The sequence below is a fragment of the Corythoichthys intestinalis genome, chromosome 8 (genome assembly GCF_030265065.1).
Source record: "Corythoichthys intestinalis isolate RoL2023-P3 chromosome 8, ASM3026506v1, whole genome shotgun sequence".
NCBI lineage: Eukaryota > Metazoa > Chordata > Actinopteri > Syngnathiformes > Syngnathidae > Corythoichthys > Corythoichthys intestinalis.
In genome coordinates, this window is record NC_080402.1 from 39,503,523 (window position 1) to 39,529,013 (window position 25,491).

The window sequence follows — 25,491 nt, forward strand, 5'->3', positions numbered from 1 at the left end:
GTTACCTTTACAAGGATGGAGTCCCAACAAAGCTGTGTTTTAAGTGAAGAGTGAGGGAAATTTATAGGCCAGTTTTTTTTTTCCTTATACAGGCAGTCGTTCAAACGAAATCATTTGTCAAACACGCAAATGTGACATTAAGACCTGAATGCAGGTAGGGAGTCAAATACAAATGTTACATATTAATCAAAACTAATCGAGAGTCCATAAACTTTATGGTTATAAATTAGTATCGAGCACAGTTCAAAAGACACCCAAAAGTAATATATGCAGTTTCTAAATTTCTTGTTAGTGTTTCTTATACCACAAATACCACATTTTAAAAATATGCTAATAAAACTATTACATCCCATGCAAATCAAAATTTTAAATTTGTTTTTAAGCTAATTTTCTTTTTTTTAGATAAACGACCATTTAATGGTGTATTGGTACATTCCCCTGACTTTGGTGCAGGTCAAGTACAGCATAATAAACTCACATTTTAAAAAAGACGCTTATTCAACTAATTGTATTATACAGTTAATGTAGCTAAAATTCATGTCAAAATGCCACTTGGTATTTAATGATATTTACATGTTATTATTAGCCACAATATCTATTTTTTAATATAAAGGTACTGTCATTTAAAAGTTTTTTTTACCAGTGTGTTTTAAATTGTGCTTATTTTGACTTAAGAGTAGGCCAAATATTTAACAATCATTCCAATATTGATTCCTTCAATGTGAGTTCACTAATGTCACACCCTAGATAATGAAGACATTTTTTTAACTATGGAATTTTGTACTGTCTATATGTAATAGTTTAGACACTTGGTTTAATAGCAGCACTCGCACTTTGCACTACATATCATATAAGTAAATTGTTAACTTGATCCTTTGTGCAACAATTGGATCTTATCCAATATTTGCAATGTTTTATGCCAGTAAATGACACCTTCATAATCCTAAAAGTGCGCAACAAAGCGAGTACTTCATTGGGGTACAGTTATGTAACTAAAAACACATCATCAACTAAGGCCATGTCTACACCTACACCTGCCCTAATATTTCTGGAAAAAAATAATTACGTCTACACCAGCATGTTTGTAGAAAAAAAAAAGCTTACACAGTCAACCGCATTCATTCATTTTTAAGTACATTCTTAACAATGTACGAAAAATAATTGTCCATAATACCTCCGTCCTTCGCATGTGTTCTTCAATATGAAGCACTGTAAGTTTGTTACGAAATGGAAGCAAAAAGTCACCTAATTTACTCCAAATGTAAACATTGGTCTTATGTGTGACGTAGGAAAAAGGTTTTGTCGCAGTCAGTGACGTTTCCACAGTTACCGTATTTTTCTGACTATAAGTCGCACCTGAATATAAGTCGGACCAGCCATAAAATGCCCAACAAAGATGAAAAAAACATACAGTATATAAGTTGCACCGGAGTATACAGTGGGGCAAATAAGTATTAGAGTTTGGAGTGTGACGGACTGAGGTTGTGGACAGGTGTCTTTTATACCGATAATGAGTTAAAACAGGTGCCATTAATACAGGTAACGAGTAGGGATGGGAATTGATAGGATTTTTACCATTCCGATTCCATTATCGATATTGCTTAACGATTTGATTCTTTATCGATTCTCTTATCGATTCTAATTTGGGGAAAAAGAAGAACAAACGTTTTTATTGGCATCGAGTTTGTTTCATCAGAAGTCACAACCTTACAAACTCACAACGAGATCAAAAGAGGCCCAAAGCCTCAATGTTAACTGTGGCAATAAGTGGCAAATACACAAGATTGTGTAACATTTTACTGAAACATTTATCTAATAGAAATAAAAAATATTGGTATATATTGGCAGATAGGTTTTTGTTCTGCCTTTGGTAATATGTGTTAAAGCAGGGTTCCCCAAACCTTTTCCTGTGAGGGCCACATAACTTTTCCCTTCTCTGATGAGGGGCCGGGGTCAGTTTGTAACAGAAAAAGTGTGACGATTGCCAAAGTGCATAAATGTAAAAAATTATTGTTTTTCAGAAAGCCACAATCAAATAACCCTCTCTGGATTCTTTATAATAATAATAATAATAATTAATAATAAAAACACTATTAATTAAATAGATAATAACCAAATAACCCTCTTTGAATTCTTCAAGGAAAAGGCCAGAAAATAAATAACACGATTGAGAAAAAAAAAAAAATCAAAATGGCCGGACCAAATGTGGAGGCGGGCCGTATTTGGGCCGCGGGCCGCAGTTTGGGGACGCGAAGAAGAACGCGCTCACGTGAAGAAGAGCGCGCTTACACCCAAAGAAGAAATGCCGCATCCAAGTGAGTGAGCGAGTTAGTGAGAGAGGGAAACACTTCTACGAGCCTACGTTCTTTGTTAATGTTAATATCTACAGAGGCAACGCCTGTATGTATCATCTTTTGTGTTGTTGTTCTTGTGTTTCCACTCACGATCGGACACTTAAATCCAGTTGTGTAGTGGTTTGAACGATGTGCTAATGCTAGCGAACGAATGCTAACTATACTGTTATTAGCAGCTAATCATCGCTGATTTACGTTGATGCAAACCTGTTTGTTATTGGGGACGAAATTGATTTGTTTCATTTCTATTCTTAGTTTCACTCTTCAAGTGATGGTTGAATAAAGTCAGCAAATTATACCAACGTCTTCTGCATCGTCATTTGGGAGTTTAGCTAGCTGTACAGGTATAGCCAGGACTGAGCCTTAGCCTCTCTGTGAGGACAGCGCAGTCGTATTCCCTCCCGATGCAGTTATCTCCACCTTGCAATGACTGCAAGTCGCTTTGTTGTAATTTTTCCTCGTGAAGTGAAGACACACTTTCGAGCGTTTGAACCTACGTGGTGTCATTGTTATGTTTATGGCTGCAATGCTCGTGCTTACCCATCATAACCTTTCATTTTCACACTCTTTCCTGGTGAAGTGTAGTCAAACTTTGGAGCGAGTGGCGCCATGCTAGTTTGATGCGTCTGGACAACAACACACGTCACGATGTAATACGCGTCTTTAGGAATCGTTAAAGGGATCGTTAAGGCTTTTTCATTGTGATGTCGAGGCCTCGAAACACTCGGAACCGGTTCCGAATTGGAATCGGATTTCGATTACCATCTCTAGTAACGAGTGGAGCCTCGTTAGACCTCGTTAGAAAAAGTTAGACCTTTATGACAGCCAGAAATCTTGCTTGTTTGTAGCTGACGAAATACTTATTTTCCACCATTATTCTCAAATAAATTCTTTAAAAATCAAACAATGTGATTTTCTGTTTTTTTCCCCACATTCTGTCTCTCATGGTTGAGGTTTACCCATGTTGACAATTACAGGCCTCCCTAATATTTTCAAGTGGGAGAACTTGCACAATTAGTGGTTGACTAAATACTTATTTGCCCCACTGTAAGTCGCATTTTGGGGGGAAATTTAGTTGATAAAATCCAACACATAGAACAGATATGTCATCAAGAAAGGCAATTTAAAATAGAAATACAATGGAGAACAACATGCTGAATAAGTGCACAGTGTGATAATGTTACATGATGCATGAACAACGAAATGCGAACGTAGCCGGTATGTTAACGTAACATAGCTATTAAGAGTTATTCAGATAACTATAGCATAAAGAGCATGCCAACAAGTTTACCAAACTATCAGTGTCACTCCAAAAAAACAAAATAACATGTGAAATGATATAATAATGTGTTAATAATTTCACACATAAGTCGCTCCAGAGTATAAATCGCACCCCCAGTCAAACTATGAAAAGATCTGTTATAGTCCGAACATTATGTTAAATCTTCAGTTATCAGTGAACTACCATGTCTACACGTAGCAGGGTATTTGCCAAAAAGAAGTTTCTTTTTCTACGGTTTGGCCTATTATCCACACGCACATGCACATTTAAACTAATGATGCACCAATACTGATATCAGTATCGGCAGGGGGTCCCAATCCGGCCCGAAATGGTGGTATCGGTATCGGCGAGTACCAACAAAGAGGACGCCGATACCATTGACCGGTCCAGTATTATACACTTGACCTCAGCCTTTTTTTCTCCTGACGCTCACTACACTCTCTGTTGTGTGATGACATGTGATCACTTTGCATGCCAAGAAGCTATCGTTATTTGCCTGATCCAGACCAATGAGAGCGGGCTGATAAGCTCTTAACCAGCTTTTTCATATGTAGAACTACGGAGGAAAATGTCGGCGTTCTGGACATATTTCAGTTCATAATCTCCGTCGAGTACAATAACTGCATGCAAGATTTGCGGGCTGTAAGTTTCGAGAGGTGGAGTTAGTTAGCCAGTTTCAATACCTCGAACCTGATAAAACATTTGAAGACGAAACGTGAACGAACACAGAGTTTGAGGCTACAACAGCAGCAACTGCTACCAAGAGAAAGGTCAGTTCACTTCGTCTACTTCACTTTTCTTGTCTTTTAGGCTAGTTTCTTACAGCAGGTCTTAGTGCACAAATCCGATTTTTTTGTGTTTTTCCGATACGAGTAAGGCATTAACTTGACTGTCTGAACGGTACAAGTCGCATAGAAGTGGACCATATCAAATCTGATCTCGGTCACTTTCGTATGCGTTTTAAATCTGATTTGGGCCACATTTTCCCAGAATATGAAGGTGGTCTGAACTGTCAAGTCTCTGAAATCGGAATCCATGCAGCAAAGAGCGAGAGCGGCAGGCAAGAAGGCAGAGATCGCTGTGCATTAGCGGTAGCGCCTAGCTTGAACTTGGCTTCTACGCAGGAGAAAGGCTTGATTACAGTCATGAAAAAATAAAGTGAAGTAAAGGATAAGCTTAATTCTGCTTGGTTTTCTCTATGTGCACCAAATAAGCTATATTTCAGTATTGCTTATATGGCCAAGTCGAGGCAAATTGATGCACACACATAAGGCTTATGTGTGCGTCATGCACGCATGTGCAATCGTTCTATCAATCCACATAAACTTTGAATATAAGACTAAACGGGGATTGTTAATGTTGTGTCCTCTTCTTCGAAATCAAAATATGATCTCCCTGGAATGACGGATGACAGCCTGGATGTGTATTCATTGTTTTGATTCTTCTGCGCATGCGGGTCTTCTTGCTCACCGCGTGTCAGACTGCGAATTGGTGCGCATGCATAATAGTTGAACGAGCTTAATGGACAAAGGCAGTGTGAACGGGCACGCCAAAAAAAAATCGGAATTGAGCATTGAGACCTGCAGTATGAACCTAGCCTTACTGAAAGTAATGCCGCAGTAGTTTTAGATCTATTTCGAAAGTAGGGTTGCCCCCTTTCATAAATAGAAATAAGGTGCGCCACCCTCGCGCCCAAAGCCATACAGGCGACGAAAAAAAAGGCACATCCCCAAAACTTTTAAAATGCATAGAAATGTATCTTTTTATATATATTCCGTATTGGTTCAATACAGAACGCAACTTTTAATTCCCAATTCGGAACGATTTCTTATTTCAAAGGACGGGTGACAAACCTATTCAAAAGTGCTGTAGAACTAAGCAAAGTAAGCTAAGCTAAGTGGCTAAGTGTGTGTGTTAAGGATCCGCGAATGCGGAGAAAACGACTGGACCCAAAAACAGACAACAAAGGTGATGCGTTCGGGGATTTATTAATCATAAATAAAACAAAACATGCGAACGCGGTGAAAAGGGAATAACAAAAGGGGTCCGTGACAAATAGGTCGACGGGGATCAAAAACGCGAAAACTGAGCGGAGGGCAGAGAGCCAAAAGACAAACAAAAACCCACTCAATACCTGCACAAGGTAGAGGATCACAAAACTAAGACGTCTGACGAACTAGATGGCAAATACGAAGCGACTCGAAAGCAGTATACGTGGACGGTGACCAGCAAGGAAAATATCTCGGCATTTTTCTTTCGGATGGCCTGCTTTTATATACTACCGCTGATGAGCAGGGATTAGCTGCAGGTGCGACGTCAGCACGCCCCCACAGTCGGCTCTGCAACAAAAACAAATTCTGACCAGCGGCGGAACGTGACAGTACTCCCCCTCAACGGGCGCCCCCTGGCGACCCACCTGGCTTCCCGGGACAGCGCGCATGAAAGTCGCGGATGACCGAGGGATCCAGGAGCGGGTGACCCATTGACGTTCCTCAGGACCGTAGCCCTTCCAGTCGACAAGATATTGAACCCCCCTGCCCCTTCTCCTGGAGTCTAAAATGGACCTCACGGTGTAGACCGGGTCACCGTCGATCAGACGTGGAGGTGGAGGAGGCGATTCCGGGGGACATAGTGGGCTGGAGGAGACAGGCTTCAGCAGGGAGACATGGAAGACCGGATGGATTTTGATCGACGGAGGGAGCGTTAGCCTCACGGCCACCGGGTTGACCACCTTTTCCATCTCATATGGTCCAATGAAACGGGGACCCAGCTTTTTGGTGACCCCAGCAATGTTCAAGTCCTTAGTTGAGAGCCAAACCTTCTGGCCCGGCTGGTACTGAGGGGCCGGTCTCCGGAAACGATCAGCCAACTGCTGGTTGCGCACTGCAGTTCTCGAAAGTGCCGCACGAGCGTCTCGCCAGACTCTATGGGCTCGTCTCAGGTGTTGTTGCACCGACGGAATGGAGACATTCGACTCCTGAGTAGGGAACACAGGAGGCTGGTAGCCATATGCAGTCTTAAAAGGCGACATACCTGTGGCCGTGCTGATGAGCGTGTTGTGTGCATATTCCACCCAAGGGATATGGGAGGACCAGGAAGACGGGTGCTGGTGGCAGACGCACCAAAGAGCAGCTGCAAGATCTTGGTTTGCCCGCTCAGTCTGGCCGTTCGTCTGAGGGTGGTACCCTGATTACAAGCTTGCTGTAGCCCCCATGGCTTTGCAGAAGGCTTTCCATACGCGCGACACGAACTGCGGGCCCCTGTCAGACACCAGGTCCGATGGAATGCCATGGATGCGGAAGAATGCCTGACGAGTATATTTGCAGTCTCTAGAGCGGTACGCAGCTTGGGCAGAGGTATGAAGTGTCCCATCTTTGAGAACCTGTCGACGACAGTCAGCACCACGGTCTTTCCCCGGGAGACAGGAAGACCTGAGAAAAAATCCAAGGCAATGTGGGACCATGGACGGGACGGAATCGGTAGTGGGCGCAGGAAATCAGAGGGGGCATGATGGGATGCCTTGTTGCGGGCATATACTGAGCAAGCAAGAACGAATTCCTGGATATCGTCTTTCATCCCAGGCCACCAGAACTTCTGGGAGATCAGGAACTGTGTCCGTGAGACCCCTGGGTGGCAGGCAACCTTCGAGGTGTGTCCCCATTGTAGGACGTCTGATTTGTGTTCCTGAGACACGAACAGTCTGTCCTTTGGGCACCCGACTGGTACAGCCCCGTCTTGCAAGGACCTGGCGACCTTCCTCTCCACCTCCCACTGTAGTGCTCCCAACACACGGACCGCAGGCACAAGAGGCTCCGGAACAGACTCATGGTGGACAGGGCTGAAGGTCCTTATCAAGGCATCCGGCTTTGTGTTGCGAGACCCGGGGCGCTATGTAATGGTAAAGTTGAAGCGGGTGAGGAAGAGGGCCCAGCGCGCTTGACGGGAGTTCAGTCGTTGGGCTGCCCTGATGTATGCCAGGTTCTTGTGGTCTGTAAAGATTTCGATCGGCTCAGATGTTCCCACCAACCAGTGCCTCCACACCTGTAGTGCAAGGACGATGGCCAGCAGCTCCCAGTTACCAAGGTCGTAGTTTTGTTCAGCGGGACTGAGACGACGTGAGAAGAAGGTGCAGGGGTGAACCCTCTGGTCGACTGGGGAACGCTGAGACAGGACCGCCCCCACTCCTGAATCCGATGCATCCACCTCAACGACAAACGGCAAATCAGTATTAGGGTGAGTGAGAACAGGGGCACACGTAAAAGCTCGTTTTAGTGCTACAAAAGCAGCCTCGGCCTCTGGGGTCCATTTAAACTGAACTTTTATGGATGTAAGCTTTGTCAAAGGTTCGGCCTTCTGACTGTAGTTGCGAATGAAGCGCCGATAGAAGTTGGCAAACCTGAGGAACCTTTGCAAGGGCTTCCTTGATGTCGGAGAAGGCCACTCGACCACAGCCTGTATCTTGGCTGGATCTGCTCTCAACTGGCCCTTCTCCACAATGAACCCCAGAAACTGGACCGATCGTGCATGAAACTTGCACTTCTCAGCTTTAACATACAAACGGTTCTCGAGCAGCCTCTGTAGGACCAGCCGAACGTGCTGTCTGTGCTCATCGAGGTCTCTGGAAAAAATAAGAATGTCATCTAGGTATATAAAATAAAAATGGCCAATCATATCTCTGAGCACGTCATTAACCAGATTTTGGAACACCGCCGGCGCATTAGTTAGTCCGAACGGCATAACCAAATATTCAAAGTGGCCCAAAGTGGTGTTAAATGCAGTCTTCCACTCGTCCCCTTCCCTTATCCTTACCAAAAAAATATCTCGGCGTTTTTCTTTCGGATAGCCAGCGTTTATATACTATCGCTGATGAGCAGGGATTAGCTGCAGGTGCGACGTCAGCACGCCCCCACAGCCGGGTCTGCAAAAAAAACAAATTCTGACCAGCGGCGGAACATGACAGTGTGTTGCTGCTGTTGCACAGAGAGGGAGGTTAATGGAGAGACAGGATGCGGTGGTCAATTATTTTTCCTTATAATTTCATGAAAGTTGGTCTTTGAGAGCCAAAACTCAGGGTTTAAAAAAGTTTGTTCATTAATTGTATTTTTATTTACTTCCCGTTGGGCTAGTATTATACAGCACATGTTTTAATTTCACGGATTTAGCACTATTTTGGCCTTTGAGAGCGAAAGGTTTATTTAACTATTGTCACCCATACCAGTGGTATCGGTATGGGCCGATACTGCGCAGCCAGGTATCGATATCAGTATCGGGGCCAAAAAATGGTATCGGTGCAACACTAGTTTAAACGAGGGTTGTTATAAACGCTATCCAAAGAGAAGATGTGCGAATTCTGCGTTTGTGGCGCCATCATGAGGACACAAGCCTATAAACTAGGTGACATGGTGACTCAACGAGAATACGAAAAATTTCAAATTTGCATTTGCGTCTCCATTTGAACAATGTCGCAATTCCGCATGAAAACGATGTAGTATTCATGCCATTCCCTAGAGGGCAGTGCAGATTTACAGGGCGACAGAGAATGATGCACTTTGACCCCACCAAACTCCCTCAGCCCGGAAAAAAATATGCCCGCCCACTCGAAGCAATGGCATTTTTCTTTTGTTCAAAAAGGCACAAAAATTGAAACATTTAACATATTTACTTTAATAATATTATTAAAGCAGTAAATTAAAGCCGACATTCCGCCATATTTGCTGTTTTTAATGTTTAGTAGCACCGCTGCGCACGCCCAATGTGACGTGTACGAGTGCTGACGTTAACGTCGCGGTCTCGCGCCGCGGAAGCCTTTGATATGCATGCCGAGGAAGCCCCCCTCAATCCCCGGCAATCGGATTCTTCCACTTTGGAGGCAGGATTCAGAATTTTTCGTCTTCGCCGACACCATATGCACGTGAGGCGAGTCCGCTACTCATTGCGTCTTTGTATCGCAGAGTCGCCATGTAAACTGCCCCTAGAGATGTCCTGATCTGATCACTCTGCCTCCTGCTGCTTTTTTTGGTGCGCAGTGCGCTGCAGTGCTTGTTAAAATTAACGATAAGCTTTAATGTTGCCAGAGAAGCCTGGGAGAGCTGTAGACCCCAATCACCAATGTCACACAATCACGTGATCGCTGTATTGTGCAATGATCGTAGTTTCTAAAGGTGGATTCACTTGCAAATTATGGAAGCCCCCGTGTTTTCAGACGCTGTAAACTCATTGGATGAGTTGCATAAAAGCTGTTATTTGGAAAAGCTTCGGTCGATCCAGTCGCCAGATCCATATTTGATGCCCAAATCGATGTGTCCTCCCGTCCGTTCCCGTCCCGTGCGCGTCAGAGCTCGTCCTGAGACCACAAAATTTCCAATCATACTCCAGTTTATGTCACGATGAGGAGTCCGGTACCCAAAATCGGCACCGGCCCGAATATGAAGCGACATTTGGTCAGCTGAGCGTCACCGTTGTCACGATTGTAAAATGAAATTTGATCGATAACGGGCCGGTGTGTGCCGAAAAATAGCTGCCCCGGGTGAAATGTTCCCCCTGACGGGAGCGCTTATTAATAACGCTTTATTGACATGAAAACATCAAATGTTTTCATGGGCGAATTACAGTAATGGATATACGACTGTAAGATCAGTTTTAAATAATTAAAATGACACAAAATATTAGTAATGTATTTTAGTAACAAATCGTGGACTGGGCCACATAACCATATTTGAACAGAAATGTATTAGTCTACAGGTTTTCCCGACCATATCCTAATGACAGTAGTTCGAGCAGAGTAAAATAATACATATTCACGGTACAAGAAAGTCGTTTCCGTGTGGGCGCTCCCGTCAGGGGGGGACATTTCACGCAGGGCGGCTATTTTTCGGCACAACACCTGTTGTTGCGCTCACCTTCTTGCTGCGCGACCGGGGCGACGAGCTGTGTAGTGTCCGTCTGATGATGTCTGCGATCGTGTTGGCATCATATTGATGTTTTTGCCGCTGTCTAACGGCTGTCGACACAAACGCATCATGGACCGAGATAAACCGTGCTGCTTTCGAGATTTGCCCTTTTAACAATGGGCACACAGCAACTACTAAAATGACCGTTTATCTTCTCTGTTATTGCAACCAACCGCCACACATCCCTTCACCATTTTGATTAATCAATGTTAATGTTAATTGTCAGGAAGGTTTTTGGGTTCGTTTACTAGGCAGTGAATACTTAGACAAGCAGAAAAACACGCAGTAATAGGAGGAATGTACGTAGCGGTAATATGTAAACACGATGAGCTGACGAACAATATGGCGGCACCAGTCAGGGGGGAGGAGTTGTGACGTCACCCGACTATACTTGAAAGACGCCGTCATGTGTCAATCATCGTTGAGCTTGTTAAAGTGGCTAGTGTGTGTGGCAACCCATTGTGCGTGTGTATGTGATCTAAGCAGCATGAGTGAATTTGAGTGAACTGACTCAATGAAGCATTTAACAAAGACAAGTACTTTTCTACATTATTCTTGTCTTTTTTTTTTTTTTTTTTTTTTTTTAAACATTTTTTTTTTCGGTATTGGATCGGGCGTCGCTATAAAATGTGAGAATGTGAGGTGTTTTAAATAGTTTTGTTCTAATTTGCACATGAACAGTTGCTGCAACAGTTAATGGACTTTTCTATTTATAAAAAAAATGTCGAATGGCATCTAGTTTAAACGGGGATACATGCCTCTGTGTTTTTATTAATTTTGAAAGGTAATATGTTGCAATGGTTAAAGTATCACAATACGTATTGGATTGCCACACAGGTATCAGGATACGGATTAGATCGTGACAAAAGCGGATCGCCCGAGCCTTACTAGTCAGCGTTCCCCATATGTTTGCACCAAGTCAGTAGCATTGGGTCCAACATTAGCATTTCTTTTGCAAATTAACATACTGTGCTACACTTTTTTTTTTTCTTAAAAAGAACAAAAGATGTTTTTTATGATCTGCACCTTTATTATCAACGTGATTTGTTTGTTATTATCAGTCATTGTCATTTACATGCTAAAACCCGCATCTTAAATGGATTAATACACATAAAGTAGGTTGTATTGAAAGAGTGAAACATGGATTGTCTATAAATGATCTGTTTTGACTGTTGAATATTCCATCCGGAGTACGCTGGTGTTGGTTCACAGTTTAACTGTTCCATAATCACTTTATGAATTATTTTCATTGGCTGTCACTCAGTTTACTCCCTGAAAATGAAAAGGAAGAAAACGCCTTGAATAATAATTCCATGTTGTAAACACACCCTAATACTTGTGTGAAATGGACAGCATGCTTACATATGATTGGGCCAATGGTGAGTTGCTTCATTGGAGTAGTATCTGAGACAGAGCGTTGTACTCTCCTTGTGCAAGGCTATGTTGTGGGAGCAAGTGAAAACACGTAAGATAATATTACATATTAGCTTATAAGCAGTCATAGACATGTAAATCATTTTATATGAAATGAAATAGTGTATGTTCCTCACTGGAATGCACGAGAACCTCCTTCGGTCACACAGGCTGAGGCTACAGTGGAGGTAAACATCTCTGTATTCTCCATCAATCAGGAAGAATAGGGCAGTGAAACGAGCCAGCAGGGATGAACCACTCTCAACTATGAACACTTCTTGACGGTCAATGGGACATCTAGTACAGTCATCATCATCAAGATTATTTTATTCTTTCTTTCTATCACCTATGCAATAGTTATACCCCATATTAGCAGATATATACGTACTTGTTGTCAATAAGAGAGTATCGCTCAGGGTAGTCAGGGTTTGTGGAATGAGAGGCAAAGCAGTCCTCTAAAACAACTGCAAAACTAGTATCTGTCTTGTGAACAGAGACCCCAACATACAATGGTGAACCCACTGGAAGCGTGACCACACCTGGTGAAAAAGGCTCAGTAAAGTTGGCGTTCCTGTACAGGCTCATGGAGGCTCTGGCTTTGTCACCTGAACCTACAACACCACCTTCTGGACTGTCACAAAAAGAACATAATATCATAAATCAATTAATCATTAACATACAATTCTTTGCATAGTTTATGATGATATTATTGATTCATTATCCCAATTGCTTATTCTTGCGAGAGTTGCAGGGGTGCTGAAACCTATCCCAGCTTGGCAGAAGAGGGGTATACCCTCAGCTTGTGGCCAGCTAGTCGTAGGGCACAAATAGACAGGAAACCATTTACACTCTTAGTTGCGCATAAGGATAATTTAGAGTGTTCAACTGACCAACAATGCACATGTTGGGTTGGGGTATGACAATAAATCGATATGGTGATGTATTGCAATACTTTTTTTCCCAATAAGTTATCGATTGCTTCTGCCAAGAATCGATATATTGGTTTTTAAAAGGTGTCCTTCCTGTTTAATAAAAGAACCAATAGGCTTGACCCAAAACTTTCTACTACTAAAGTGTCCATGTTAAGAAATACATTCGTTTACAAAAATGTTGCCACAAAATAGTGTTGCTGTGTTGATTTCCATAAATCTTACACTGAAACATTCTTAGTCTGTGAGGAAGTCAAAAGTTTTTGACTGTTTGTCTGCAAAAGTGAAAAAAAATAATCATTGTTTATTTTACAATTTAGAAATAGCTCTAACTTTACAATTGTTTCCCTCTTTGATAGTTGTGTTGTAGAAAATAATAATTTCCTGACCCATCTATTGATAATTGTTGAATCACCATTTAGTATTGATAATCTTTATCGTGAGCTATGTATCGCAAATTGTATCGGTATTGACGTACCCGGTGTTTCACACCCCTAGTTTGGGGGTTGGGGGAGGAAACCAGCGTACTTGATGATATAAATGCAGTACATTTGTTTAACTTGCAAATCATTCTGATACTATTTCTTTTCATAATTTTTGGTTCAAATGAAAAGATTGGATATGACAAAAAAATTGATTTGGACATGAAGACCTGGAGTGGGCATAGCCTTATTGAGTAAAACAAACAAAAAAACAACCTGATAACCTCTGGTAATATGAGTCAGAGTCCAATGCTATTCACCATACATACTACTATTTTTGAGAAAGGACCAGAGAAGGTGGGGAATCATCCTAACCAACGTTATAACCATCATATCTACACTGGTGGATCAACGGATACATGCATCCCTCATGTTTAAATCCAAAAATATTTTTGTGCATTTGAATTGAATAGAAATTGAATTTATTAGTACCAGTAAAACCAATTGTCTAGCATGCATTTATGGAAACATTTGTCAAATCCCGGACATTGTGCGAGAGTTCAGAAACACTACTCAGTGTGCAGGAGCCATAATATCACATTGTCTGCCCCACAGCCATTCAAGGGTAAAAAAATCACTGAACTACTCCATAAACTTTCATTCATTGAACTCTTTCAGGTACAAATCTGATGATGATATCACAACTCACTTCAGGAATGGTCTGATGGCCACATCTAGTCTGCTGGCTGTGTCCAGGGGATAGGCGCACGAGAAAGGAAGACTCGCAGCAGGAGAGAAGGATGTGTTGTTCAATGGGTAGATGAATAAGCTATTGGAGTAGATGGCATGTGTGCCATTGGTCTGAAACAAATGGCCATGAGACCGATACAACGTTAACATTTCATTTAAATGAAAAGTTCCCTTTATTACCAGGATTAAGGTTCAAGACATTCGGGAATCAATTCAGACAATTTAGGCAATTGTGTTTTTTTGTTGTGTGACATCTTGTCAACTGAGTGACTGACTGACTAACAAACACTATGTATGGCACTAAATAGAGTACTACCATCTGTGCTAAATACAACATATCGGTAAAGAACAAGTTAATGCAAATGCTATTGCATGCACTGTAGTAAAGTGTCTTTTACCGTTAGTGTGTTTCCACAGGCATCTGCCTGCGCTTCAGCTTCATACCACACGATATCACCTTGCACCCTGACCCAGGAGCAATTTCGGACTGCCAGGTTGCCAGAGAGTGGGTTGTAACCAGTACTTCTTAGGCTCGCTGTATTTAGGCCTACTTGAATTTTTTCAGAGCCACAAATAAGGTCAAAAGGCCTGAGTGGAGTTGGGATGCCTGAACGAAATACAGTTTGTATAGGATCATTACCGGTAACTTCTTCATATACATTTATAACAAAGCAAATGCAATACATACAGTACAATATATTAGAAGCTACCTTCACATACAACGCTAGCATTCTTCCTTTGAACAAAGTTGTGCCTCCCAAAACAGTATACATTAATTACGGCATATATTCATTTTTTGTGTGTGTGTGTGTCACTGTTCCAAAAACAATACAATATATACATTATAGATGAATGCAACTTTCTCAAACAACTCCGGCAACACAAGACATCATTTGAGTAGCAGAATTATTAACTTTAATTCTTCTTACCTTCACAAACCACTCCAGCATCCTCATTGTGATCACAGTTGTGTGAGCCAATCCCTTGGTGACTACACTCACCGAGCTTTTCTTCATTTCCAGTGCATCTGACATTATCCAGCCAAATGGGCCCTGTACCTTGTCCAAAGCGAGCCATCTGGGGTGCTGACAGGGCCCTGCCACAACCCAACTGCCTACACACTACTTGTGCATGGTTCAGGCCCCAAATATCGTCACACACTGTTCCCCACTGTTCACGGAAGAAGATTTCCACTCTGCCAGAGCAGGAGCCATTTACTCCATTAGCGAGACGGACATCCCCCTCATCTGCTGCGGGTACTGACGATGGTGAGGTAGTGTAAGCTGCTGTTGAAGCAGCTTCAGATTCCCATGCAGAATGCCTAGTTCCATCAACCTCTTAAAACAAATAAAACAAAGTTGTGACCGAACACTTTTATTAACAGCCTTTGCTTTTACAATTAACGCCAACAACATGAAAACAAGATTGAAACAATAAATTTGAGTGTAAAATAATTCAAATGGAAGAATACCTGCACAATAAGCAAGATTGCATGTTGATGGCTTCACAAGTTTGTACACGTAGAAGCTGGTAGGTGCTGCAGAGCAACGCTTAATATGGATTTTGTGTGAACTAAAATGACAGCATTCTCCCAACCATGCATTACACACGGTATGACTTGAAATCACATCAAACTGCGTTGGATGATCTTCTGTTATCCACAAAGGTGCATGGGTCCCACACATGTTTTCAGCTATACATCTCTCGGGAATGTGTGCACTGTTGCCACCCAGAAGCAGGCGATACCAGCCTCGCCACTCAAGATTTCGGTCACATCTTGCCTGGTTAGAATTACTAAATTGTGTTGAACGCCAGTTGTCATCCAGAACTGTGTACCTCTTGCAAGGGTCAGCGCAGCTTGTGCCATCATTTTCAATGCAGTCCATGCCTGCTGGACAAACTATGTCTCCACAAGTGAACTCGACTGATTGTGATGAAAGGGAGGAACGGTAGAGTGATGCAGGTTTGAGGCATTCATATGAGCCCGGTGTGTTTTGGCAAACCTGAGGTGCTGTGCATGGTTTTTCAGGGAGTGAGCACTCGTTAACGTCCACGCAGCCACTGCCAGGTGCCCACTCATAACCATGACTACAGCAGGAGCCGTTGCTACAGACTAAGGTATTGTAACAATTGAGACCATCGCCTACGAAGCCATCTTTGCAGACACACGAAAAGCCAGTTAAAGAGTCGCCTCTTTTAAGTGACTCTTGACAGATTGCTTTGTGATGACACGCATTACAGCTGGAGACAACTGAACCTAAGAAGAAGGAGAAGGAGTTTAATTCCTGCTGACTTAAGTTGTCAGGATCATTATTATTATTTTAAATTAAACGAACCAACGAGTCCTAATTTGACTAGAACACACATCGCGAACTTCAAACCTAACAAATCCCTTGGCCTTTTGCAAATCCAGAATTATTTCTTAAAATTATGACTTGAGGTATTCATGGGAGGATAGTGTATTTTGGCATGTACAGTATCGCAGCTGGAAACAAATAAATTGAAGACTATTATTTCATGTCTAGCCGCAAGATGTTGTAAATTATGATAATGAAAATTGGCTCTACGAACTACAATCTGAGGGTTAGATGAACGACTTAGAACTTCCGACTTCTAGTTTAACAGATCAATAACTTGTAATTGGACCTTAAAGTGCCTGTGACACGAAAAAGCATGTTTATTTCATAATATACGCGGTATTTTATGCTCCTGAATGAAATGTACCACTTGGATGTGTGAAGAAGCGATCGATATATTTATTCAATTTTTTTAATCCCACGCTACAAAAATGAGAGACTTCCGGCTTCGGTCTTGCATTGAGGAAGAGGGCGCTGTGACGTGTACGGAGGAAAGAGTCCTCGTCACTATACAGCCGTACTGTTGTATGAAAAGGACCAAGGATTCAGCTGATTTTGTGGATTAATATGTTTGTTTTTCGCATCACGCCAGCCAAACAGCTGCAGAAAAATCTTGTTGTACGAGGGAGAGGCGTGTGCGCCTTTTTGGAGTTTCAAAAGGTTCCCATTTACTGATGGATATTGGCCAAAACAAGCCCTACTACTGTGGGACCATGGGATTTACGAGGAAGTGAGTAAACATCGTCTTTTGTATTATGTCAAATACTGGGATCATTTCAATATTTAGGTGGCTTGCATTTTGTGGCTGACAGGCTCCTTGTCCCCTCGACCGACGACCGGCGGCTTGTCGCACCCCCCCCCCCCCCGCCGGGAGAGCACTATACTTGGCTTATTGCCCGCTTCATGTGCCAGGTGTTCTGTCAAAATTTCCGACCGATCAGAAATTGCAACTTTGTGTTAAAAATAGCCGCGAATACAGCGATTACAAAGTAAACACTACAAACTTTCTGTAAATAAAGGACTACTAATGTTTGATCATGGATGGGCATGTAAAAAGCTCTCCTCATACACATTAGCTGCACATGTTAGCTGCACAACAACTGCAATTCCCCCTCAATGGGCTGCATACTAAATCAGATGAAATTGTGACTCTGCTGACGTCATCCACCTGTTGGGGACGCTACAGCCCTATAATGGTAGGCGTGGCAGATTAAAAGACTAATTTCTCGTCATCTACGCTTTGCTAAATTGTTGTATATAGTTGAATCGTCTCAAAATATGATTCTAATTCACATAATGCTATTTAAGACTTTTTTTCTCCTGTCGTATGGACTTAGACCTGTGAGTAAATATGGTTCAAAAGTTCAACAAAAATTCCGATCCTCCCCCCTCAAAAAATAAAAAAAAGTCACGATATGTTGTAGGTTAACTACTTACACCATTTACTCATACAGTCTGCTTACGCAGTACATTAAACGGCTATTCCAAAAATTGGAGGATATTTAAACTTCAAAATTCTTGACAAATAAGCCTCACGGTACTTTTCTGCTAGATATTCATCAGTAATGGTAATCAACTATCACTGACTTGATTAACTCAGCTTACGGATCAAAGGTAAAATGTGATTTTATGATATTATTTTGCATAATGACAGTAACAGGTTGCAAAGCAATGAAACAAATGATTACCAAATATTGACATATAAATTTCATTTGAACTGTTTTATTTCATATTCAATTTGGTCATAGGATGTGTGACAATACAATTCAGTACTCCTATTTTCCTATTTGGTATTGTATTTTGAAAAATATTTTCAAGCTTTCTTTACTCTTATCTTTTGATTTAATTTATCTATTTATTTATTTATTTATTTTTGTCTCTGGGCAAGTAAATATACTCAAAAAACGGTGTGTTTTATTATTTTGAATGTGCATTATTATTTAAAATTTGAACGGTAGGATGAAAGAAAGTCTTCCAATTCTGGAATGATCTTAAAATTAAAGACAAATTGTGTTTCAAATATAGTTTCCAAGATGCCTGAAACATTGAACATTATGTATTTTATTTACATTTATAATATTTTAATTTACACTGAATGACTTCAGGTCTACAGTTAGTAGACATAAATAGTAAGAAATAAAACTGAAGTGAAAAGAAAATCAGCACTACTGTGCAGTATACCTGATCCTCTTGTAATTAGCTGCAAAATCAGGAAGAATAACACTCTGCTAGGCATCCCCATAATGGATCATGCATTGACCTCACCTAAGAGAAGGAAAAGCAATGAATTTCATTCACAACCTGAAAAGTGGCTTTTCCTACCTTACTGCCTAGATAAGGATGAAAACCAGGAAAGGACCAGGAAAGAAAAAGATGAGGGAATTTATAGGAAAGTTTTTTTTTTTTTTTTTTTTTTTTTTTTTTTTTTTTAATGAAAGAGGTCATACAAATTAATCATTAATGAACACACAAATGTTTCATTGACACCTAAAACCGGGAGGGGAATTCAATAGAAATGTTACATATTAAGGTGAGAAAAGCACATTCTTTCATCGTGTGGGGCATTGTGGAGAAGTGATTAAGCTTTGGAAGGACTTATCTTGGAGATCATGGAGAGTTTTTTGTTTTTTTTTTAAATAAAAAAAATTGGAAAGCCTTTTTGGGGGGAGCGAGGGCTTAAAGAGAAGCACAGCTACGTCAGAAAGGTGCAGACTTGCATACACATAAATATAGGTTTAATAACAGCAACCAAATGTATTGTATTAGAATGGAAGTCAAGTCAAAGACCTAATGCCAAACAATGTATGAATCAAATGCTATCAACAATACGTCTTATACGTCTTAATACGTCTATATGTAACATACATTTTGGGGGACAAGCAAAGGACCCTTTAGTGATTATGTTAAGAAAATGAAATGAATATGAGGACAAATTGTTCCATGACCAGACTCATGTCACCCTAGACACGGGGTTCTAAATTAGCGGACCACAGCACACCTCTCTGCGGACCCAGAGCAAATGGCACTTTTCCAAAAAAAACAAAAAAAACTTTTCTACTATTCTATCGCTAAATTCTGTTTCATCTTTAGTCAAATATCTTCCATATTCCCACTGCTGTTGTCATCTCTATGGCGATGATGCTTTGATTGGCTGAGAGAGCCTGCATGGATGCACTGATTGGCCGAGAGAGCATGCTTGGATGCGGTGATTGGCTGAGAGAGCCTGCATGCTGCTAGCTAGAGTTGACAGACCGCAACAGTGTGAAACAGAATTTGCACCCGGCACTTTGCAATCTGTGTCACCAGTGGAAGACCGAATCTAACAAAATGTAATGCTCAAAGTTGACCAAGAGAAGAAAAGTGGACAATGAAAATTGCCGTTTCAATGAGGAATGGACTGACAAATATGCGTCCATTTTACCAACTGCAAGTACCAAACCTACGTGCTTACCGTAATTTCTGGACTATTGGGCACCCCTGATTACAAGCCTCACCCAGTACATTTTTAAATGAAAAACCATTTTGTACATACATAAGCCTCTCCTGCCTATAAGGCGCGTGTGCCCACTTAGCAACAAGAGATATTGACAAAGAAATACACAGAGTTTTCAAAATTTTAATAACACACCTTAACTTTTCGTTCCAAACAGTGCCAGCAAGCACGGCAGTTATATAGCAGCGGCACGGAAGTTACATAGCATCAGCACAGCGGTACAGTTGTAATTGGGCTGGTTATTAAAAACATAAAAGTCTTTGTTAGCCATCTTCATCTTCCTCCTGTGCACACAAACCATGGAAGTCTTCACCCTCAGTGTCGGATATGAAGACACTCAGATACACTTCGCCACGCACCTACTCAGTCTCTCCTTCGCTGTCGCCTTCAGTGTCTCCCATAATGAGGCAAATTCACTCCTGAGCCCGTGCCGTCCTCCTCGTCACACAGCAGACTGGCCCCTCGAAACCCGTTGGTTATGGCGGACTTCTTTCACACTGCTTCACGCTGCCAGGCTCCCCCGGCATGCCTGTGCAATAGCTGCTCTTCGCATGAGGCGAGTGTTTGCAAATGATCTCTCGCCGCGAGTCATCAAAACTTCCCATACAACTCGGATGGCCAATTTAATTTTTTCTAGCATTTTCCATGATGCAGATCTGCCAATTCTACTCATGCACAAAGAGGGTCCGCCTCCTCTATTCATGTACAATGCACAAAGTTTAACCACCGGTAAGAGTGCAAACTAGCGTCTTCCTCGACATATATTCCATGTGTGTCACTTCCACATTCCATGCTTGAGCGCCCCTGGCGGCCGTCAGAAGAATGCACAAATTGGCCACATCATTGCACACGTCGCAGGACACAAAATGAGGGGGAAAAGTAGCGGTTTGTAGTCCGGAAATTATGGTAATATGCTTAAAGAAAATTGCGCCATTATGTTTCAGAGCAGAGTTCTTTTGAAGAGAAGTTTCCTCCTAAATCAGAATTGAGAAGGCAAGAAATTAACAGGTTGAAGCAGTCGTATCAAGAGTCAAGCAAGGTTATTGTTAGATCTATGACACAACAACAAATGGCGTACCGCGAGGAAATACCGCAATAGGAAATGAATGGAAATCTTGTACGAAGGAGATGTGTATAGAGCTAAACCTACCAATTCTCTCCGAAAATGATGTACCTGGTGCCAAACTGACTGGCAAAGATGTGGAACAACATAAAAATGTTCAGTTAAAGAGATGGCTTTAGTGTCGAAGGCTGAAAAAGACGGAAAAAAAACGAGCCGACCTAAGCATAGCTTTAGCTTTTTTATCGACGCGACTGACAATGACATTCTCCTGTTTCAACAAGCTATCCTTTACCTTCAGCCCTGTCTTTCTTATATATCCTCTGGTTGTCCTACGTCTCTTACCATTCTCGGGGGTAATTTAGTTAGCTTTGTGTAGCGAAACTCAGTGACAGCCAACGAACACTTTTAATTTTTTCATTGATAACACATCTTAATCCTGTAATTTATTTACACTTCCCCCTTACTAAAGTTGTTATATATATATATATATATATATATATATATATATATATATATATATATATATATTAGGGCTGTCAAAATTATCGCGTTAACGCGCGGTAATTATTTTTTTAAATTAATCACATTAAAATATTTGACGCAATTAACGCACATGTCCCGCTCAGAAAGTATTCTGCCTTTTAGTAAGTTTTACAGCAAGGCTTTTTGCGCTGTCCAACAGCGAACTCTTGTGGTCGCTTTGCGACATGGTTTATTATTTTCTTCTTTTCTTCATTATGGCTGCACGACGTCTCGGGCTGATAATGTAGTGCTTATATGATCCTTGGACAAGATTTGTCCGTAAGTATGGTTGTTGTAAAGAATGTACATATTATGTTAGTAAGTAAGCGAAATGTTCTATTTTTTGTATGAGACGCTTTTTGTTTATGTTTAGTGAACCTGTATAACGTGCTAAGCTAACGTTGTTGCTAATGCAATGCTGTGTACTTTTTTTGTTGTTGTTTCACTACGGTCTAAAGAGGACAGTGGTTTGAGGCCATTTTATTAATAAATCAGATGAAAAAGGAAGAAGTCTGATTATTATGGCGTCGTTCACTAGCTGTCTAGCTTTGGAAAAAGTAGACGCTTCGGAGTGAGGACAGCATAGACAGATTTAAATGACAGTAGAGTGAAATGCCCACTACAGTCCTTATGTACCGTATGTTGAATGTATATATCCATCTTGTGTCTTATCTTTCCATTCCAACAATTTATTTTACAGAATATATATATAATTTACAGAAAAATATGGCATATTTTATAGATGGTTTGAATTGCGATTAATTGCGATTAATTACGATTAATTAATTTTTAAGCTGTAATTAACTCGATTAAAAATTTTAATCGTTTGACAGCCCTAATATATATATAACAGAAACGGTAACAGTGGCAGTCAGATACCATTGTATAGTTTTTTCAGGTCATTCATTGTCAGAAAGAGGCAGTACGGCACAACGTTACGCTAAAAAAATAAGTTAAAAATATAAAAATGACTTACCTCTTTGTCCTCTAAAAGACCATGCCAACCCAACATAATGTTTACTGCATATGAAAAGTGAATGGATTCGCCGAGCTGGTGTCAAAGTCCGCGCAAGTTGATGCGGTCTTCACATTTTTTCCTCCCAAGTTTTTGGTTTCCGGAAACGGAATGAAGTGAATGAAGAAAACATCCTTCATGTGTCATAATGTCTAGAGTCGTTTCTACAAGTTCCAAAAAAGCAATGCGTGATCGGCATGTTCGTTTTTGAAAGATTACCGGAGAAAAGTAGCACTAATTGTGTTGTGTCTATGCGAGGGTGGGTCTATAATGTCCCACTTCGGCTTTACTTCGGCTTTACGATGCGACGTCACGGTCTAAAAATAGCCTGCGTGCGGTACGCCATTGCAACGGAGTGCTCACTCAGAGTATCGTGGGTGTTGGCCAAACATAAGAAGTCGTTCTTTGATGGAGAAATGATAAAATAGTGTATGACTGAAGTGATGGCAGCAATGTTCGAAGGAAAAGAGAAGGAGAAAATGACAACAAAAAACAAACAAATCTCCCAGATTCATCAACCACAAGACGCACTGAAGTACTGGCTGATGATGTGAGTAAACAGCTTTGTGACCCCCAAATGCCATTTCTCTCCTTGAGCAATTTTACAGTTAAAGTTACTGTCAATAATTATTATGTTTGCACCTTAATGACAGAGCTTGTCATTTATGTTCTGTTTCTTTTTTGCCCAGCAGTGTTTTACAGTTACAAAATGTACTGTCAATAGTTATTGTTTGTACCTTAATGACAGATCTTGTCAATTATTTGGTGTACATGTGTAAACTTTGTACTTGATTTTTTTGGGGAGGATATTTTTATTTTTAGTCAAGAAAATGTTTTGTTAATTTATTTTTATTTAATTAGAATGGGCATTGTATTTTTATGAATGGACTCATGCTTGTATGAAAAAAAAAACAATTAGGGACCTTCAAGATTTGTATCTGAGGACTCTTGCCCTAGACTATGCTTGAAAATTCCAGAACTGACGGTAACTGGCAGGGATTTCTTAAATTTATTTTTTATTTCTTGTTTTGCTGGGTATTACAGTATTTTGTGTTGAAAAATTAACTCATAACATTGTTTGAGGGGGGAAAAACACTAATATTTAATCTGATTCAAGTAAGTTTTGAGATGTATGACTTTTGGTTACTAATTGTTAGGTTTAGTGTTTTTGTTTGATCCTGGCTGTTGTCTAATTTCCTTGTCTTTCTTTTACCTATTTTTGGGATTACTCATTGCTTCCTCCTGTCCCCATCAGACTTTCATTCTGTCAATTCTTCCTTCAACTGTTTTCTCGTCACCTTGTTTTTTTTTTTTTTCTTTTTTGGGGGTGGCGGGGGGACTTTGATTTAAATTAGCAATACCAGTACAGTATGTATATTTTTAAGTTTGCACTGTTTTGAATCCTTGCTTCTCTCCATCTGGGTCAACTCTGCTTCACTCTCGTTTGCCTGTCACATAGGAGACACTCATGGCATAATGGTACAATCCTTTAAATCTGTGCAAGCAGAGTGGTTTAACTTTAAGTGCCCACTTAGTGACAGTGCGCACTCTTATGTGCCTCGATATGTGGCAACCACTTCAGTGTGTATTCAAACTTTTGCCCGAAATCGGCTGGACTATGCTTAAAAAGCTTAAAGCCCTCGCTCACTCATTCAAATAAGAATTGTTGTATCTGGGTTTTGTGTCAGAATGCCACATTATATCCAATATTTTTTGCAGGGCAGTCAGGATTATTGAAATTATTTAATTTTCTTATATGCCTCAATCTTAAGAGAATTAGGGGGTGGGGGGGACGTGGACTTTATGCCATGTTTTTCGTCTTTTTTGAGCATTTAAGTGTTTCAAAATGACTCTTTAGTTTCAGACCTGTTCTGTTTACTGGTTTGTATTGCAATGCAATTTATTGAAAATTTTCAGTTGTTTATTTCATTCATTCATCTACTAAAATCCTCTCATATCTATCTATCTATTAACCTGTTGGTCGGTCCGTCCGCCTGTCTGTCTATCCTTTGGTTCATTCTTAGGCATGTTATTCAACACTGTTGCTGTTGGGCTTATTTTGACTAAGAAGGAGACATCTAACAATCACAAGCCATTTCAATTATTTCACACCATTCATGATAAAGGAATTTATCTCGGCATTTCAGACTGTCTATAGATACTTTATTTGCATATTTTCTCAGTCGCTTTGGTACATTTCTCAAATCATTCTAGCCAATTTATTAACAATTAGTATATTTCTCAAAACAATTAGTACAAGTACCAAAACACCATGGATTACCTGCAAAATCCAGTTGTTGGCTCAAAATCCTTAGTCCATTTTTCAAAATTAAATTCCTGTGTCAATGAAAATGTCTAGCTATCAGAATCATAGTCCTTGTGTTGCTGTGTTTGACAAGACAATCCAGTATGACAGTACTCTGGAGAGATGCTCTGATGCAAAATGAGTTTTGATGACAATTATTGTCAATGAGGGTGAGTTGGGGGTGTAGATTTATTGCAAGAGAATGGACAAGATGTACTTTACAATTTTACTGTTTATTGCATTTGTTGACGGACCATATCATTGCAATATAGAAATGAAATCAAAAGCGCTATGCAGTGCAAAGAAAAGAAAGAAATCATAATGATAATAACCCCCAAAAAGTTGAAATGTCATTGAAATTGTTCTCCCAACATTTGGTTGCATTCGCCTACTAACCTCAGGCATTGTAAGGCCATGATTGAGAACATGGTCTTCAAGTGTTGCTCTTATCTCGTCAGGACCGCGCATATGTCCTCTTTCTCTTCTTCCTCACCTCCCAACTCCCCCGCCTTCGTCACTCCTCTTCCTCTTTTCTCTAACTGTTGACCCTGTCAAAATTCTTGTCCTTCCATTGTCAGACATTGTAAGGCTGTGTTGTGCTCTAGCCATATAGTATATATCAAGATTCACCTAGGA

The 25,491-nt window shown here is 40.8% G+C and overlaps 1 protein-coding gene across 1 annotated transcript in view; it reads right to left on the reverse strand.

Moving 5' to 3' along the window:
• LOC130921082 (uncharacterized) overlaps positions 1 to 25,491 on the reverse strand; it is a 130,396-nt gene that overhangs the window by 36,516 nt on the left and 68,389 nt on the right. Inside the window, 10 exon segments of the mRNA XM_057844725.1 lie at positions 5,999 to 6,613; positions 6,670 to 7,524; positions 7,600 to 8,276; positions 11,949 to 12,024; positions 12,137 to 12,296; positions 12,388 to 12,630; positions 14,060 to 14,211; positions 14,499 to 14,707; positions 15,030 to 15,437; positions 15,572 to 16,357. Coding sequence (XP_057700708.1) covers positions 5,999 to 6,613; positions 6,670 to 7,524; positions 7,600 to 8,276; positions 11,949 to 12,024; positions 12,137 to 12,296; positions 12,388 to 12,630; positions 14,060 to 14,211; positions 14,499 to 14,707; positions 15,030 to 15,437; positions 15,572 to 16,357 — 4,181 coding nt within the window.